This window comes from Ahaetulla prasina, chromosome 14 (assembly GCF_028640845.1).
Source record: "Ahaetulla prasina isolate Xishuangbanna chromosome 14, ASM2864084v1, whole genome shotgun sequence".
Lineage (NCBI taxonomy): Eukaryota > Metazoa > Chordata > Lepidosauria > Squamata > Colubridae > Ahaetulla > Ahaetulla prasina.
Window position 1 is genome coordinate 12,950,886 of NC_080552.1, and position 18,175 is coordinate 12,969,060.

At 45.7% G+C, this 18,175-nt stretch overlaps 1 protein-coding gene across 1 annotated transcript; it reads right to left on the reverse strand.

The window, feature by feature from the left end:
* Positions 1-416: 416 nt before the first annotated feature.
* LOC131185164 (transmembrane protein 100-like) lies at positions 417-2,455 on the reverse strand. Its single transcript, XM_058157388.1, has one exon. The coding sequence runs from the start codon at positions 2,246-2,248 to the stop codon at positions 1,877-1,879; it is 372 nt and encodes a 123-aa protein (XP_058013371.1). The 5' UTR covers positions 2,249-2,455; the 3' UTR covers positions 417-1,876.
* Positions 2,456-18,175: the final 15,720 nt, after the last annotated feature.

The following is an 18,175-nucleotide window of genomic DNA, read 5'->3' on the forward strand; positions in this document are numbered from 1 at the left end:
AGTATGAAAAACAGTCATAACTCACTTTTTCCCAGCGCCGTCGTAACTGTGAACGGTCACTAAGTGAACTGTTGTAAATCGAGGATCACCTGCAGACTAGACTTGGTTTTCATGCAATGCAATGCAATAAAATGCAGAAAAGCCTTCATTCTGCATGACCTCCTCTCTTCTTAAGGCAGAGGATAATTTTTGGAAAGGTTTTGGAGACCTGCTCTCCAGCTTTCAGAGGTTAGGTTTCACACACACACACAGACACACACACAAATACACACACACAAACACACGCACACCCCAAACTACTGGAGCACACACTGGATTTAACCGGACGATGGAGAAGGCATCCAAAACGCTACGAGATCTCTTTCTCTTGCCAGGATTCGAAACGCGTTCCAAAGAATGACTTCAAAGGGTGACGCTGGCAATGTTTTATTCCCTTATGCATCTGTTTGTAATACACATTACTGCATCTCATTTTTCACTGAGAGAAGGTTCGAACAAATCTGCTTTTTTCACCCTCCAAACTCCTAATAATCTAGGAGGACAATACTCAAAGCTATTTTTGCAACTCTGGTCCAGAAACGGCGAATTGAGCCAGCTTTGGATACTTTCCACGCACAAATCCTTTCGGTGTTACAAGCACCAGTGCACATACCTCTCTGGTGCAGCCGGACCCAGACCAAATTTATCCAAAGCAAGGCCCAGTAAGAGAGAAAGCGGGCAGGATCCATCCCTAGGAGTTTATTCCCAGGGAAATCAAGTTTTAATTCGCCCCTGTGCTATCTCCAACTCCCTACGTATACAGTGCTTCCAAAGGAGGAGGGGGGGGGGCTGGCTGCATCGTTTTGAGACCCCCAAACTGCTACTCTGTAATAAATCACACACACCCTCCTTTTCCCCTCCATCCCTCCCTCAAATCCTCAAAGTCTTAAGAAGCTGTACCACTTTGCAAGGCGCAGTGGCAGTTCCGACAGCTCGGCATTTGCGTTGAGAGCCGGCAAACCGAGGTGGGCCATCTTCTTGGCACGCCGCCCTCTTTAACAGTCTTGAGAACGAAAATCAGGTTCTCCGCTTCACTTGCCGAACGTCTTGGCAGCAGGAGGGAAAGCTTGTTGGTTCCTAAAAGCTGCGCGGTAACTTTCAACCTGGTTTCCCGCGTGGGAAACGAGGGTGGCTGTTGAAGCCCAAGATGGAACCCTGATCTCCTCTTCTCATCCACGGTCGCCCGGAAGGCCGCTAATAACCAAAGACGGGGGGGGAACCCGATTCACACTTAGAAGCCACTTGGAACTTGTCACGAATCTCCAGCTCCATATCCTGGGATAGAAGTTTCAGCTTTTCCCTTCCTTTCAAAAGGATATTTTGGTTGGTTGGTTCCCCACCCACCCACAGTTAGACAAGAGGTGGGCGTAGCTGCACTGGAAAGCAGCAGTTAGTATCTTCAAGGAAAAGACTCTCGATTTTTGTTACTCTCTTCCTGAAGTTAGTCCTTGGGGTTTTTCTGTCCACAATCCTGTCCACAGGCTGAGATCAAACCATCTTCCTAGAGGTTGGGGAGGGAAGGTCTGAAGTATGGTCAGCTGGGCGCCCATCCTAGCCGCTCACCTGCAGGGACCGATTCTCCGTTCTTCTTGGCCTGAGTTGGCTACCTTAACTAGTCCGTAATACCACTCATCACGCTGTGTTAAAGGAGCTCCAAGGGCCCCTTGGCTGGCTGGCTGGCTGGCTGGCTTCTGTGCCTCTCCATCCCCAAGACACGGGATGTGTGTCTCCATAGCTCCTTTCCCAACATCTGCCATGGATGACATGAAAAAGATAGGGTTCTCTACAGCAAAAGGTTGGTTCCTGGGGGTGGTGGGGTTTCGACTCAAGGTGGGCTTCAGAGACCCCCTGGTTCTAAGGGAAGGGGCTCTTCCTGCTGCTTCTTCCGTTGACGCTCTCGTTTGGCCCGCCAGCAGACCAAGGCGGCCACCAGGAGGCCGACTCCAAAGACCAAGGTAGCCACGGAGACCAACTTGGCAATGTCCATCTGGGGCCCATTGATGGTGAAGGTGATGCAGGTGGCGGCGATGCCGATCACCAAGGCAACGATGCCAAAGGGGAAGATGCAACGGTACCACGACTTCTCGGTGCCCCCCGTGGCCAGGGCCAGCTTGTTCAAAGTGGCGGTGGAGTCCGTGGTGGCAGCGACGGGAAGCCCCGATTTTCCTCCTTGGAGGCAAGTCAGCGAGTTGGACTTACAGTTCATCATTCTGGCAGGTGCCCGGTGGAAGATTCTTACCCCCAACTCCCTGGGAGGACGAAGATCCACAACTCTTGCAACGTAGCTTATTTCTAGAAGTGGAGAACCACAAGGAAAGTCCTCTCCTTCGTTTCTTCTCTTGTTGCGTTCTCCCTTTACCCCTCTCTCTCTCTCTCTCTCTCTCTCTCTCTCTCTCTCTCTCTCTCTCTCTCTCTCTCTCTCTGTGGCTGGTGAAGGCTTTCTGGCTTTCTGCACCAGCGTTGGCTCCCACTGATTCTTTTGCTGTAGCAGCCAATGGCTGGGATTGGCAGGCAGGAGAAATGAGATCATATGTGTGGGCAGGAGCTCAGCCGCTGTTAACTGTTTCGGAGAAAAATCCTGACCGGGGGCGGGGGGAGAGGTTGCGTGTGGGGGGGGGGACTGAATAAAGCATCTTTCCTCCCCTGGAATCCTGGGGGTGGTGGTGGGGCACCAGAAGGGGGGTGACTGCTCTCATCATTTGGGATGACGACTTCTTGGTTCTATCTTGGTCAATGAATCCTCGCCGAAGTGCTTAGGTTGGTGTCTTTGGGATTTGTTGACCTGCTTGAGCTGTTTGGATGTGTCAGAGTTCTTTTAGCTTTTCTTTACAAAGAGGGGAACAGATAGAAGAGTCTGGCCGTCTCTCTCTTCTGTTCACTGTGGGGCAACTATGAAGGTCCAAGTTTCATGGAGTAGGAAGACGAGATTAGTATCAGGATAACAGAGTTGGAAAGGAACCTTGGAGATCTTCTAGTCCAACCCCCTGCTCAAGCAGGAAACCCTATACCAGGAGTCTCCAACCTTGGCAACTTTACGACTTGTGGACTTCAACTCCCAGAATTCCTCAGCCAACATGTGCTGGCTGAGGAATTCTGGGAGTTGAAGTCCACAAGTCGTAGAGTTGCCAAGGTTGGAGATCCCTGCCCTATACCATTTCAGATGGATGGTTGTCCTGTCTCTTCTTGAAAATCTCCAGTGATGGAGCACCCGCAGGTTCTGAAACTGTTCCAGTGGTTGGTTTTTGTCACTGTCAGGAAATTTCTCCTTAATTCTAGGCTGGATCCATCTTTGATAATCTTCCATCTGTTAGATCAGGGGGTCTCCAACCTTGGCAACTTTTAAGACTTGTGGACTTCAACTCCCAGAATTCCTCAGCCTTTGCTGAAAAATTGGCTTTAAATGTAAAATTTGTTACTACGGTTCTGTGGGGGTGGCTTGGTGGTGGTGGTGGGGTAATGTGACTGGGTGGGCGTGACCAACTCTTTTTTTTACTTTTAAAAGCATTTTTTCTACAACCTCTTCGGCCGAAGAGGTTGTTAAAAAATGCTTTTAAAAGGCTCTGACGATCCCAGCTGAGTTGCCTGATCCTCAGAGGCTTTTTTCTTTTCTTTTAAAGGCAAAAATAAAATGCTTTTAAAAGAAAACAAAAGCCTCCGACGATCAGGCAACTCAGCTGGGATTGTCAGAGGAGCCTTTTAAAAGCATTTTTTTACAATCTCTTCGGCTGAAGAGGTTGTAGAAAAAATGCTTTTAAAAGGCTCTGACGATCCCAGCTGAGCCGTGCAATCATCAGAGGCTTTTTTTTTACTTTTAAAAGCATTTTTTCGGCCGAAAAAAAATGCTTGTAAAAGTAAAAAAAAAAACCAACCTCTGATGATCGCGTGGCTCAGCTGGGCATGGGGGCGGGGCAGGGATTTTTGCTACCGAATTCTCTGAACCACCTGCCGCCATCGCTACCGAATCAGGCGATCCAGTCCAAACCGGGAGTATTTCACCCCGGCTGACCCCCCTCCTCTCTGTGGCAGCCCCTCAAATATTAGAAGGCTGCTATCATGCTGTCATGTCACTCCTAGTCATACTTCAGGCATGGAAGGTTCCTGAGGGACCTGAGCCCAGTCCATTTGTCTCAGCCCAAAAGCTGAGGTAAATCATCGTGAAAATACTTCATTAGGAGTGTGGAGACCCAAATTCTTGTTCTTCTTTACGGATGGAAGTCAATCAGGTGACTTTGGGCCAGTCCCTTTCTCTCAGCTCAACTTCCCTCAGAAAGATGCTACCTTGAGCTCTGGTATTACATAAATCTAACAGAAATGCATTTCAGTTTCAGCTCATGAAGAAGAAAGACATTTTGAGGGTAGCTTTTAGATTCAGTCTTGCTTGTTAATTTCCAGGAAGAAACATTCATTTGGATTTGAAATTTTAAGCTTAGGCAACTTAGAACTATGCCGCCTTCGGTCTGACCTAAAAGTCGTACATGAAATTATCTGCTACAACGTCCTACCTCTCAATGACTACTTCAGCTTCAACCGCAACAATACACAAGCACACAATAGATACAAACTCAAGGTAAACCGCTCCAAACTCGATGGCAGAAAATACGACTTCAGCAACAAGAGTGGTCAATGCCTGGAATGCACTATCTGACTCTGTGGCTTCTTCCCCAAACCCCCAAAACTTTAACCTTAGACTGTCTACTGTTGACCTCACCCCATTCCTAAGAGGTCTGTAAGGGGACGTGCATAAGCGCACCAGCGTGCCTACCGTCCCTGTCCTAATGTTCCCATTTATTCGTACCCATTTCCTGTATTCATAACCATGTTTATACTTGTATCTGTTATCTTACCTGTTTGACAAATAATAATAAACAAACAAACAAATAAATAAATAAATAAACAAACAAACAAACAAATAAATACCCTGAGAACAGGATGCAACCTTCAACAGCCTGTGGCCAGATCTCGAAGAAATAAAGATAGTCCTTGAGTTATGACCAGTTCTGACAGATCTGTCTTGAGGGTACTTACAACCTGGTTCACCATGGATTGTCACCAATTGACAACCACGTCATTTGTTTAATGACCGCTGCAAACAAGTCCATAAAACGAGGTTGGTCACGTGACCAGCCTGCTTTATGATGGCCACAAGTTATGACCGTGATACGCAGGCTCCATTACGATCATAACGTGAGGATTTCTTCTCAGGAATCCTCTGTTTCATATTTTCTTCCCCTCAGAGATGAGTATGTTGTTGGGATCATACATTTTAAGAATGTTTGACAGGATTGTCCCAAAGGTGTTTTTTTTTTTTTTTTCAAGAGGCAACTGGACTTTCTGGTTTTTCTCTGAAGACGTTTCGCTTCTCATCCCAGAAGCTTCTTCAGCTCTGACTGGATGGTGGGGGAATGGAAGGGTTGATATTCTTTGCAGACAGCTGGTCATTTGCATCCTTTTAGAGGGTCGCTGAGGACACTTGGAAATTTATCTGTGCCCTCAAGCAAAACACCATCGAAGTGAAACCAGAAAGTCCAGTTGTGTCTTGATAAAGGATCTTTGGGACAACCATGACCTGGATGACTGAGCATCTCCATAGACTTTTGACAGGATTCAATACCCTGAATTAAGCTGGGGCAGATATTAGAAATCAGCAGCCTTTTGATAATGAAAACCCAAGCTCAGTAGAGTTGCAGATAAATTAGCCCCTTAGAAAGAAGATCTAAAGATAAGTGAGTAAAGCAATTGGCAAGAAAACAGTGTTAGAATTTATCTCCAGAAAAATCCAATCAGCTGAGGCAGGAACAGCACACAAGACGGTATTGAAGGCTTAATGAAAAACAAAAACATTAGAATAAAATAGTCTTAAAGTAGGAGGTGAATTCAAACAGTCCAGTGATATTTTTTAAAAAAGTTATTATGGCAAGATCCTCCCAGTCACCAGAGGTTTTTGGTTTTTTTTTATCACTGGACTGTTTGAATAATAATATGATTCTTAGCCAGGCGCGAAATACATGCTTCTCAACAAAACAGCATTATAAATTTTCACCAGATTAAACATTACTTCAAGAAAAAAAATTTCTCCTCCAGCCTCAGTTTGTCTTCAAAAGGTTATAAGAACAAGGGTGGGCCTGGCTTAAGAAATAAACGAAGCTGTGTCTTTCATTTAAATGTAAACTGACTTGCGTTAACATTCAAATAATTAACTGTGTGTAGCCTCCATCGGAAATGTTTTATTTGTTTACTTCCTAGCCTAGCCTACCATCTTGGTATTGCCAGGGGTGGGCGTCAAAAATTTTAGCAAGGTTCTCTGCCTGGGTGCTGGATGGGCGTGATAGAAGGTTCCTTCCTTCCTTCCTTCCTTCCTTCCTTCCTTCCTTCCTTCCTTCCTTCCTTCCTTCCTTCCTTCCTTCCATGGTGTGCAGTGGTTAGAATGCAGTATTGCAGGCTAACTCTGCCGACTGCCAGCAGTTCGATCCTGACTGGCTCAAGGTTGAGCCAGTCCTTCCGAGGTCAATAAAATGAAGACCCAGATTGTTGGGGACAAGAGGCTGACTCTATAAACTGCTTAGAGAGGGCAGTAAAAGCACTGTGATTATACTGTAAAGCAGTATATAAGTCTAAGTGTTGTTGCTATTGCTATTTAACAACCAACGGGTTTAGCAATGGAAATTTCGGTCTCCCCTTGCGATCGTAAATCGAAGACTACCTGGATTAAATTTATTAGCATGCAATTTTCACCTTCTACAATATAAATCCAGCACTAGGGAACTGTCCAGAGTACCAAATCAAACCCCGGGCATTTATTTTTGGTTAAATCATCTTTCGGATTATAGACTGAGAAATGACCAACAGGAAGCAAGCAAATATTTTTGCTCCCCAGCTGATATATTGGATTTGTCTTGTATCTTCTTCAGCCTGCCTTTTTCTGTGGTGTCAGTTGGGCTAGAGCAAAGGTTGGCTTGCATATAAAACATCTGTGGTATAATAATCTCTTGGTGGATGGTGAGTCATGCATCTATTTCCTTAGAGCAGAGGTCTTCAAACTTGGCAGCTTTAAGACCTGTTGACTTCAGCTCCCAGAATTCTCAGCATAGCTGGCTGGAGAATTCTGGGAGTTGAAGTCCACAAGTCTTAAAGCTGCCAAGTTTGAAGACCTCTGCCTTAGAGGAAATACCTTTCTAGTCATAGGACAACTGCCCTTGATTTAATTTATTGTTATTTAATTCTACTGCTTAGTCTTCATTTGGAGCATTATGAAGGATATGTCAGTGTTACAATATTTGAGGGAGGGGCTGCGACAAAGAAGAGGCGGGGGGGGGGTAAGCTTATTCTCCAAAGCACCTGAAGGCAGGAGAAGAAGCAATGGATGGAAACTAATCTAGGAGAAATCCAACCTAGAAGTAAGGAGAAATTTCCAGATGGTGAGAACTATTATTCAGGGGGATGGTTTGCTTTCAGAAGTTGTGAGTTCTCCATCACTGGAAGTTTTTAAGAAGAGAGTGGACAACCTTTTGCCTGGGATAGTATAGGGGTCTCCTGCTTGAATAGTGATTTGGACTATAAGACCTCCAAGGTCCCTTTCAACTCTGTTATTCTCTCCTTGGCTTTGGTGGGTTTGTGTGAATCCAGCCATTGCCGTTGCTAAGGCCGCAAACCCAGCCGGTTCTAGTATAATATCACATCAAGGCAAGCCATGATTTAATTGCAAGGTGCAGCCTTCACCAGCAACTAATTATTTGGGGTTTTCTTAAGCCCCCCCCTCCCACGACAGGGAGCGAAAATCACAGTGAACTTTGTGATCCAGGGCATTCAGCTTTCAAGTGTCTCTCAAATTCTCAACGCTCTTGAAAAAAACGCAATTAGCCTGCCTTCTTGGAAGCTCACAAAGAGAAAGGTTTGGAAAATCAACAGAGGTTGACTGCTGTAGGGAATTTAGTCTCTCGGCTCAAGCCAAAGGATTTGCAAAGCAAAGGTTCCAATTTTGCTCTGGGCTGGCCAAAGAAGAATAAAACCACAGCCGGGGCTTATTTCCCGTCACCAAACCAAAGTGGGTCTGTTAATCCTTGTCTCTACCCTTTCACAAAAATCAGGCAAGTAAGAGACACCTAACCAGGGATGGGCTTCAAAAATTTTAGCAATGGGTTCTTTGCCTGGTTGCTGGGTGGGCGTGGCCATGGTGGGAGTTGAAGTCCACAAGTCGTAAAGGGACCAAGGTTGGAGACCCCTGTTCCAGAGGCTTTCCTCAGCTTCCGGGAGGGTGAAAATGACCTCCCCAGGCTCCGGAGGCCCTCTGTAGGCCAGAAACAGGCCTGTTTTCGGCCTTACCTAACTTCTGATAGGCCTGTTTTTCGCCCTCCCCAAGCCTCTGTGCGCGCCCTGCACTTACCTACATCCAAAACGGGCCACGCACCAGAATGCTACCAACCTGCCTTCCATTGAGGACCTGTATACTGCACGAATCAAGAAGAGGGCCGTGAAAATATTTGCAGATCCCTCACATCCAGGACATAAACTGTTTCAACTCCTACCCTCAAAACGACACTATAGAGCACTGCACACCAGAACAACTAGACACAAGAACAGTTTCTTCTTGAAGGCCATCACTCTGCTAAACAAATAATTCCATCAACACTGTCAAACTATTTACTGAATCTGCACTACTATTAATCTTCTCATCGTTCCCATCACCCATCTCCTTCCACTTATGACTGTATGACTGTAACTTTGTTGCTGGCAATCCTTATGATTTATATTGATATGTTGACCATCAATTGTGTTGTAAATGTTGTACCTTGATGAACGCATCTTTTCTTTTATGTACACTGAGAGCATATGCACCAAGACAAATTCCTTGTGTGTCCAATCACACTTGGCCAATAAAAATTCTATTCTATTCTATTCTATTCTATTCTATTCTATTCTATTCTATTCTATTCCTTTTTATTTGTTTCTTAGTAAAATTTGATTGCTTATTTGTACCCTATGACTATCATTAAGTGTTGTACCTTAGAATTCTTGATGAAGATAGCTTTTCTTTTATGTACTCTGAGAACATACGCACCAAAGACAAATTCCTTGTGTGTCCAATCACACTTGGCCAATAAAAAATTCTATTCTATTCTATTCAATTCTATTCTATTCTTTACTGCGCAGTTCTTGGTGCTCTCTGGGCTTGGTTGTTTCCACTGCAGAGCTTTCATTACCAAACTAGGTAACATCATCAGGCACTCAGGACATCAGTTGGTAATGAAACTTCTGCAAGAAAACAACCAAGCGCAGAGAGCACCAAGGATTCTGGAGTTCAACCCTGAGTTACAAATATCCTTTTCTATTGGCACTTGCATATAAACAAAGAGCAAACCCCCACGCCCTTCTAGCACTGATGGTGTTCCTTAGTTTGCCAATGAAGGGCCTCTGGTGGCTCAGACTGGTAAGACAGTCTGTTATTAACAGCAGCTGCTTGCAATTACTGCAGGTTCAAGTCCTACCAGGCCCAAGGTTGACTCAGCCTTCCATCCTTTATAAGGTAGGTAAAATGAGGACCCAGATGGTTGGGGGCAATAAGTTGACTTTGTATATAATATACAAAAGGATGAAGACTATTGCTTGACATAGTGTAAGCCGCCCTGAGTTTTCGGAGAAGGGCGGGATATAAATGCAAATTTAAAAAAAAAATGTCCGCAAGAAAACCACCAAGCTCAAAGAGCACTAAGGCCCCCACAATTTAACTTTGAGCTACAAATATTCTGTTGTTGATTTTTCAAATGAATTAAATTCAAATGTTTGTTGCGAGCTTAAACACTCTACAATAATCAGAGCTACTAATGGTCAAAGCTAATTGGTGGCAGGTAAGAGTCAATGGAATTTAAAGTGGGCTGAAGGTAGATCTCTTGTGGGTGCAAGAGGACTCGACATATGACATATGGGAATGAACTGGACTTAAATGTTAGATTTAAACAAATTAAGATGATGTTTATCTGATGGATATACAAATATGGACTATAAGGTATATATCCTAATTGATTTTTGATCGCTAAAAGCGGCCAGACTATTGGTAGCGCAATACTGGAAGAAGGAACATTTGCCTACGATTGATGAATGGATATTAAAAGTTGCTAACCTGGCGGAAATGGCAAAAATCTCAGCATATTTGAAAGACTGTCCACAAGAGAAATACATAGCGGAATGGAGAAGATGGATTGACTATATTCAAAATAAATATCAGACTAAGAAATATCAAATAGGGTCTGTGTGGCTCAGACTGCTAAGACAGTCTGTTATTAACAGCAGCTGCTTGCAATTACTGCAGGTTCAAGTCCCACCAGACCCAAGGTTGACTCATCCTTCCATCCTTTATAAGGTAGGTAAAATGAGGACCCAGACTGTTGGGGGCAATAAAAGTTGACTTTGTATATAATATACAAATGGATGAAGACTATTGCTTGACATAGTGTAAGCCGCCCTGAGTCTTCGGAGAAGGGCGGGATATAAATGCAAATAAAAAAAATAGCTTTTGAATGAACAAAGTGTAATGGAAATTAAGGGTCTATGGAGGGATGAGAGTTTATGGACAGTTTAGTTTATGATTGTTAGAAGTTTATTACACCCTGTACTTTGCTCTGGGAAGTCTGGGGGGGGGGTTGAGGGGGGGGAGGGGGGGAAGGAGGGGGGGATATTTGTTAAAATCTTGAAAACCTTTTCAATAACATAGCTGCTTATTAACACAGCTGCTTGCAATTACTGCAGGTTCAAATCCCACCAGGCCCAAGGTTGACTCAGCCTTCCATCCTTTATAAGGTAGGTAAAAAGAGGACCCAGATTGTTGGGGGCAATAAGTTGACTTTGTATATAATATACAAATGGATGAAGACTACTGCTTAACACAATGTAAGCCGCCCTGAGTCTTCGGAGAAGGGCGGGATATAAATGCAAATAAAAATAAAAATAATTAAAAAAAAGACTTACGACATATTTGACCGACCCCCTCCAATATTCTCATCTATCTGACTTGCAAGGTGATGTGAATTTTGCACTTTAAGCTAGCTCCTCTGAATGCATTCAGCTTGATAATCCACAGGGCCCAGTATACAAGCCAGATGGTTTCCTACAGCATGTCCAGCCAAATGTGAATTTATGGCAGAGCATATGCAACGATTCCTCGTGACATTTCCTAGGATTTCCTCCCCCCAACTTTTTTGCAGAATTGGCAAGAGAGAGTTGGGGGCTGAGATTATTTCATTCCATTAACAGAATAACAGAGTCGGAAGGGACCTTGGAGGTCTTCTAGTCCAACCCCCTGCTCAGGCAGGAACTCTACACCAGGGATAGTCAACCTTTTTATACATACCGCCCACTTTTGTATCTCTGTTAGTAGTAAAATTTTCTAACCGCCCACCGGTTCCACAGTAATGCGCCGTATATCGTCATCTGCGCATGCCTCTCGCGCATCGTGGATTGGGGTCGGGGGGGGGCCGCTGGCTACCAGCTCTGCTTGCCTGTTACAGCTGGGTGGTGTGGGGGGAGATGCGCGAGCTATTCTGGGACGAGGCTCTTTTGTTTGCGGTCGCACTATAGCGCCATTTAGTTTCACTTATGTAACGTGAACTATACTTATGCGCAGGTGATACAAATAGTATATTTTCAGAAATTTAAATTGTCACGGGGAATTTTATGAAAACCTAATGAAAATGTTTTTAAATAATGCTATGAATTTTTTTAAAAAGTCAATTAAATTAAAAAAAAGGAAAGTGCTTCAGTATCGGACAAAACCCCTACCGCCCACCATGAAAGCTGGAACGCCCACTAGTGGGCGGTAGGGACCTCTGCTCTACACCATTTCAGACAATTGGTTATCCAACATTTTCTTAAAAACTTCCAGTGTTGGAGCATTCACAACTTCTGCAGGCAAGTTGTTCCACTTATTAATTGTTCTCACTGTCAGGAAATTTCTCCTTAGTTCTAGGTTGCTTCTCTCCTCTTCCATCCGTTGCTTCTTGTCCTGCCTTCAGGAGCTCTGGAGAATACTTTGACTCCCTCTTCTTTGTGGCAAACCCTGAGATGAAACCCTAAGAGCCACAGTGGTGCAATGGTTATAATGCAGAACTGCAGGCTATTTCTGCTGCCTGCCGGCTGCCTGCAATTGGGCATTTCGAATCTCACCAGGCTCAAGGTTGATTCAACCTTCCATCCTTCCGAGGTGGGTAAAATGAGGAGCCAGATAGTTGGGGGCAAGAGGCTGACTCTGTAAACCGCTTAGAGAGGGCTGTAAAGCACTGTAAAGTGGTATATAAGTCTAAGTGCTATTGCTATGTCACCCCTAGTCCTTCTTTCCGTTAAACTAGAAGACATACTCAATTCCAGCAACCGTTCTTTATATGCTTTAGCCTCCAGTCCCAATTGTTATGTTACCTTCCTTTGGAAGGATGGACATGTTCCTGAAGAGGAGTTCTCCTTCATGAGAGAACATGACAAGCTCAGAGAGCATCAGGGACCCCTCCGTAAACACCACCCAGCCTTTCAACCATGATGCTTTGTATTCCCCTCCCCCACCAGTTTCTGCTCGTCAAGAATTTGCTGCCAAGAAACGCATCTTGTGCCTGGATGAAGCCTTCTTCTAATTCCCAAATGGTGGTTGCATTTTAGGCCTGGTGTTGTATGTGAGAGCTGGCGAGCCACACACAATGGCAGCCTTCTTCTGCTGACCCTGTTGGCAGGCCCTCAGCCTTTTTGTTGTTAGTTGTGAAGTCGTGTCCGACCCATCGTGATCCCATGGACAACATTCCTCCAGGCCTTCCTGTCCTCTACGATCCTCTGGAGCCCATTTAAGCTCACGCCGACTGCTTCAGTGACTCCATCCAGCCACCTCCTTCTCTGCTGTCCTCTTCTTCTTTTGCCCTCCATCGTTCCCAGCATTAGGCTCTTCTCCAGTAAGTCTGGACTTACTGGAGAAGAGTATGTAAGTAAGAGTAAGAGTAAGAGTAAGAGTAAGTAAGGGGCGTGCATAAGAGCACAAAAGTGTCTACCGTTCCTGTCCTATTGTTCCCTTTATTATATCAAATTAATATAGTTGATGCATATTTTTTTACTCATATATATATATATATATATATATATATATATATATATATATATATATATGTATATGTATATGTATATGTATATGTATATGTATATGTATATATAGATATAGATATATATTTCAAGATATATATTTCAAGATATGTTGTTTTATCTATGATAATTGTTTGTGTATATTGTTGTGACAAAAAGAAATATAAAAAAAAGTCCTTTCTCCTCATTAGGTGGCCAAAGCATTTGAGTTTCCTCTTCAGGATCTGGCCTTCTAAAGAGCAGTCAGGGTTGAGTCTCCTCTACGACTGACTGGTTGGATCGCCTTGCAGTCCAAGGGACTCGCAGGAGTCTTCTCCAGCACCAGAGTTCAATGGCCTCAATTCTTTGGCGCTCAGCCTTCCTTATGGTCCAAATTTCGCAGCCATCCATTGCAACTGGGAAAACCATCGCATTGACTATACGCACTTTTCTTGGCAGGGTGATGTCTCTGCTTTTTAATATGCTGTCTAGGTTTGCCACAGCTTTCCTCCCCAGGAGCAAGTGTCTTTTAATTTCTTGGCTTCAGTCCCCAATCTGTGGTGATCTTGGAGCCCAGGAAAATAAAATCCGTCATTACCTCCATTTCTTCCCCATCTATTTGCCTCAGCCTTGGGGGGGGGGTGGCAATTAATTAACCAGGCCCCCTGCTTCCCTTATCTCAACTTCCAGCTCAAGCATCTTCATCTGTTTTGCCTCCCAAATCTCTTTTCTCCTCCTAGGAACAAAACCCCACATTTTAGTGGACGATGGGAGGGTGAGGTTGCAAGCCAGTTCTGCACAAGCAATTGAATCCAGGAGAGAAAAGAGAGGAAGGGGTGAGGAGGGGGGGTATTGAGAGGGAATTGCAAGCTCAATTGAATCCATTCAAGGATTAGGAAAATTGTTCCATTCTCATTCAATTCAGGGCAGGTTTCAAAACCGGAGAAAAGAAGAGAGTCGGACAAAGGAGGTTTTTCCCAGAATCTACCTTTGTAAAGGGAGTCTAGCTGTTTTCTTTTTTCTTGCTAAGTTTTTTTCAGAAGAGTAAGCCAAAAAGAGAGAGAGAGAGAGAGAGAGAGAGAGAGAGAGAAACTCTTTGTGCTTGGGAAAACTTTAATGAAGTGCCCAGGAAAATGGGCACTTCTGATGTGCGTGAAGGATGTGCCTAGAAAAAAATGCAGTGTTTTGGAGACCTTGCATCCCTGATTAGAGACCAAGCTCTGGGTGCAGGAATTCCCCACGTATCCCATTGATATTAGGTCCAGTTAAAATAATCTGGGGTTGGGGCACACCATTGTAAAAATGCTTTACCCAAACGGCTGCCAGACAGAGTGGGTGCGATTGGGTTGGCAAGTTATTCTCCAAAGCGGCAGATGGCAGATCCAGAAGTAACGGGTGGAAGACGGGGTAAAATGCTCCCGGTTTGGACCGAATCAGCTGATCCGGTACCGATGGCGGCAGGTGGTTTGGAGAACTGGTAGCAAAAATCCCTGCCCTCCTCCCGCCCATGCCCACCCAATGCGCCGTTGCCCACTTCCGGCTCCTTTTAAAAAATGCTTTTAAAAGGTAAAAAGCCCACTTCCCGCTTCTTTTAAAAAAAGCTTTTAAAAGGTAAAAAAAACAGGCTCTAAGGATCCCAGCTGAGCTGTCTGATTGTCAGCCTTTTTTTTTTTTTTTTACTTTTAACAGCATTTTTTTTACAACCTATTCGGCAGAAAAAGGTGATCATTATCTCCTTTAGTGTTAACAGCACTGGTTGGCAGGATGTGGTTTAGTATCTCCTTTGCCATCATTGTAAGCAATGCAACTTCAGCAAGTTGTTTCTTTGGCTGTTATCAGCAGTGGGCTGGAGATATGCTAGGCTTTCCATTTAGTGTTTTATTCCTTATTCCATGGAGTCACCGTGAATTGGGAGGCCAGATCAGTGTCTTTAATAAATGATAAAGACACCTCAGTTCAGAAGGGAAATGCTTGCTTAGCTTGCCTTTTACAAATAACTCAAAAGGGACAAACATAACCAACACATTTTCCTCCTTTCATTTTTTGCACAACAACCCTTTTGAGGTGGGTTGCGCTGAGAGAGAGTGACTGGTCTAAAGTCACCTGTCCAGCTTTCATGGCTGAGGCAGAACTAAAACTCACCATCTCCTGGTGATTGGCCCAAAGTCAGTCAGATGACTTTCATGCCTAAGGCGGGACTAGAACCCCCAGTCTCCTGGTGATTGGCCCAAAGTCACCCAGCTGTCTTTCATGCCTAAGGCGGGACTAGAATTCCCAGTCTCCTAAAGCGGGACTAGAACTCCGTCTCCTGGTGATTGGTCCAGTCACCCGGCTGTCTTTCATGCCTAAAGCGGGACTAGAACTCCCAGTCTCCTGGTGATTGGTCCAGTCACCCAGCTGTCTTTCATGCCTAAGGCGGAACTAGAACTCCCAGTCTCCTGGTGTTTGGCCCAAAGTCACCCAGCTGGCTTTCATACAAGGTAGGACTACTATAGAACTTAGTCTCCTGGTGACTGGTCCAAACTTGCCCACTCAGCTTTCCTGGCTAAGAGACTTGAACTCACGATCTCTTGCTTCCTAGGCAGGCACCTTAACCACTGGACCAAATTAGCTCATTTCATAGTCCTCTGAAGTTTGCAGCCCAGATGGGGTTGTCTCCAACCTTTCTATCTGCCATCCTGTAGAGGTGGTTAGTCTATTGATCATCCCAGAATATTTTTTTACCAGCCTGTTTGTTCGTGGACACGGTTATTCCAATGCACTCGGGAGCCACCAGGTGGAAAAAGTGTGAATTAACAAAAGCGTTTCGTAGAATCAGAAAGACAACAGCAGCAAGTCTGGTTGGGAGCAAAACCGAGCCATTGCTTTCTATTATTCCAGGCACGGAGGGCATAATCTTCTGTCCTATGCATGAGTGAAGCAATAAATTACTGTTCAAGGATGTTGGGAAGTTGAGACCCTGGAAAGTGTCGCAGAGAAGAGCTACAAAGATGATAAGAAGACGGGAAGCTAAATCACACGAATAGGTGGTTGCAGGAATTGGATATGTTTAGTCTAACACAGAGAACTACCGGGGGTAACATGATAGCAGTCTTCCAGTATTTGAGGGGCTGTCACAGAGAAGGGAGGGCAGGGGCGGGCTGCTGAGGATTCGCAAGGGTTCGGGAGAACCTCTAGCTAAGATTCTGTGCAGTTCGGAGAACCGCCAAATCCCACGCCTGGCTGGCCCCGCCCACCCCTCCCTCCCCTCTCCTGTCCCCATGCGGCCCGTTTTGGATGCAGGTAAGTGCAAGGTGTGCGTGGAGGCTCAGGGAGGGTGAAAAATGGGCCTACCAGAAGGTCAGGAAGGCCGAAAACAGGCTCATTTCGTCTGCGGAGCCTGGGGAGACCATTTTCACCCTCCGGAGCCTCAAGGAAAGACTCCGGAGCCCAGGGAGGGCAAAAATGCCCCACCCACCCTGCCGTAGTTCAGGAGGCTGACTAGGCCACGCCCACCCAGCAACAGGGCAGAGAACCCCTTGCTAACATTTTTGAAGCCCACCCCGGTGTGTGTGTCAATCTATCCTCCAAAGCATCTGAGAGCAGGACAATAAGTAATGGGTGGAAGATCAGCAAAGAGAGATCTGACCTAGAATTAAAGAGAAATTTCCCGACAGCGAGAACAATTAATCAGTGGAACTTGTGGGTGCTCCATCGCTGGAGGTTTTCAAGAGGAGACTGAACAGCTATTTTATCTGGAATGGTATAGGGCAGGGATGGCGAACCTTTTTGGAACAAGTGCCCAAACCGGAATGCACGTGCGCAGCCAGAAATGTGAAGACCAGCCGGCCGGCGTGCATGCATGGGTTTCCGGCATGCCAGCTGGTCTTCATGCGTGCCGGAGCGCCGGAAACCTGAAGACCCAGTGGCCAGAGCATGCATGCACATCAGCCAGCTGGTCTTTGCGTTCCCGGCACTCCAGTGCATGCGCGTGCATTCCAGTTTCGGCACTTGGTGTTCTATCGGCTTTTTGGGTCAGGTTGCATGTGCACCGGTCAGCTGATCTTTAGGTTTCCAGCACTCGAGCATGTGCGAAGACCAGCTGGCCAGTGTTGTGACTCGTCCTCCCTCCTCTCCTCGGCCGGGCCCCTCCCGTCTCCAACAGGGCCTGTTATCAGACTCCGAGTCTGATAATGAAGATGAACGGCCTGTCATGCCTCCAGCCCCCAGCCCTGGCCCCATGGCCAGAGACGATTCCAGGAGTGAAAGGTGTAGCCCAATAAATCTCACTCATACAGCGTGTGTTTCTTTGGCTCAACCGACAGAGCAGGAAGCCAGCCAGGTATTGGAATTGCTCGGGCCTACTCCTTCTGACCCCTCCCTTTCCCAGACAGCAGATCCAGCTGAAGAGAATTCAAAATGGGAGGATCCTCGCTTCCGGAGATCTGAGAGGTGACACCAGCAGAAGGAAGGGAGGGGCAGGCCTGGATAAATGCTGAGTCATGGAACCACACCCCACAGCCTATATAAAGGATCTGCTTTTGGCATTCCAACCTTGAGTCAAGCAAAGTCTTATCGAGTTTGCTGATACCGGACCCTATCGCTGAAGTCACAACTTGGACTCCTGCCTGCCCTGATAAACCTCGAAGGAACTTGGCAAGCTGCAGAGGCTTCATTGCCAAGGTTGTTACAGACTTCCTTGACTCGTCCGTCGGAGTGGGGGGTGGGACACGACAGCCGGTGCGAAACCAGAAGAGCAGCTGGTGACGGCGCACGTGCCCACAAGGAGGGCTCTGCGTGCCACCTCTGGCCATCACGGGTATAGGGTTTCCTGCTTGAGCAGGGGGTTGAAGACCTCTAAGTCTTCGTCCCACACTATTTTTCCATGTTCTATTCTATGCGGACTGACCGGGAGAATTCTGGGAATTGAAGTCCACATATCTTAACGTTGCCAAGGGTTGAGAAACTCTGGGCTAGGCGGGAGAAGGACAAAATGTCCTGAAATGGAAGCCGTCATTTTGATTTACAAACAGGGCTGGCTGAAATGCAGCTTCTGCCCGAAAAAAAACACCAA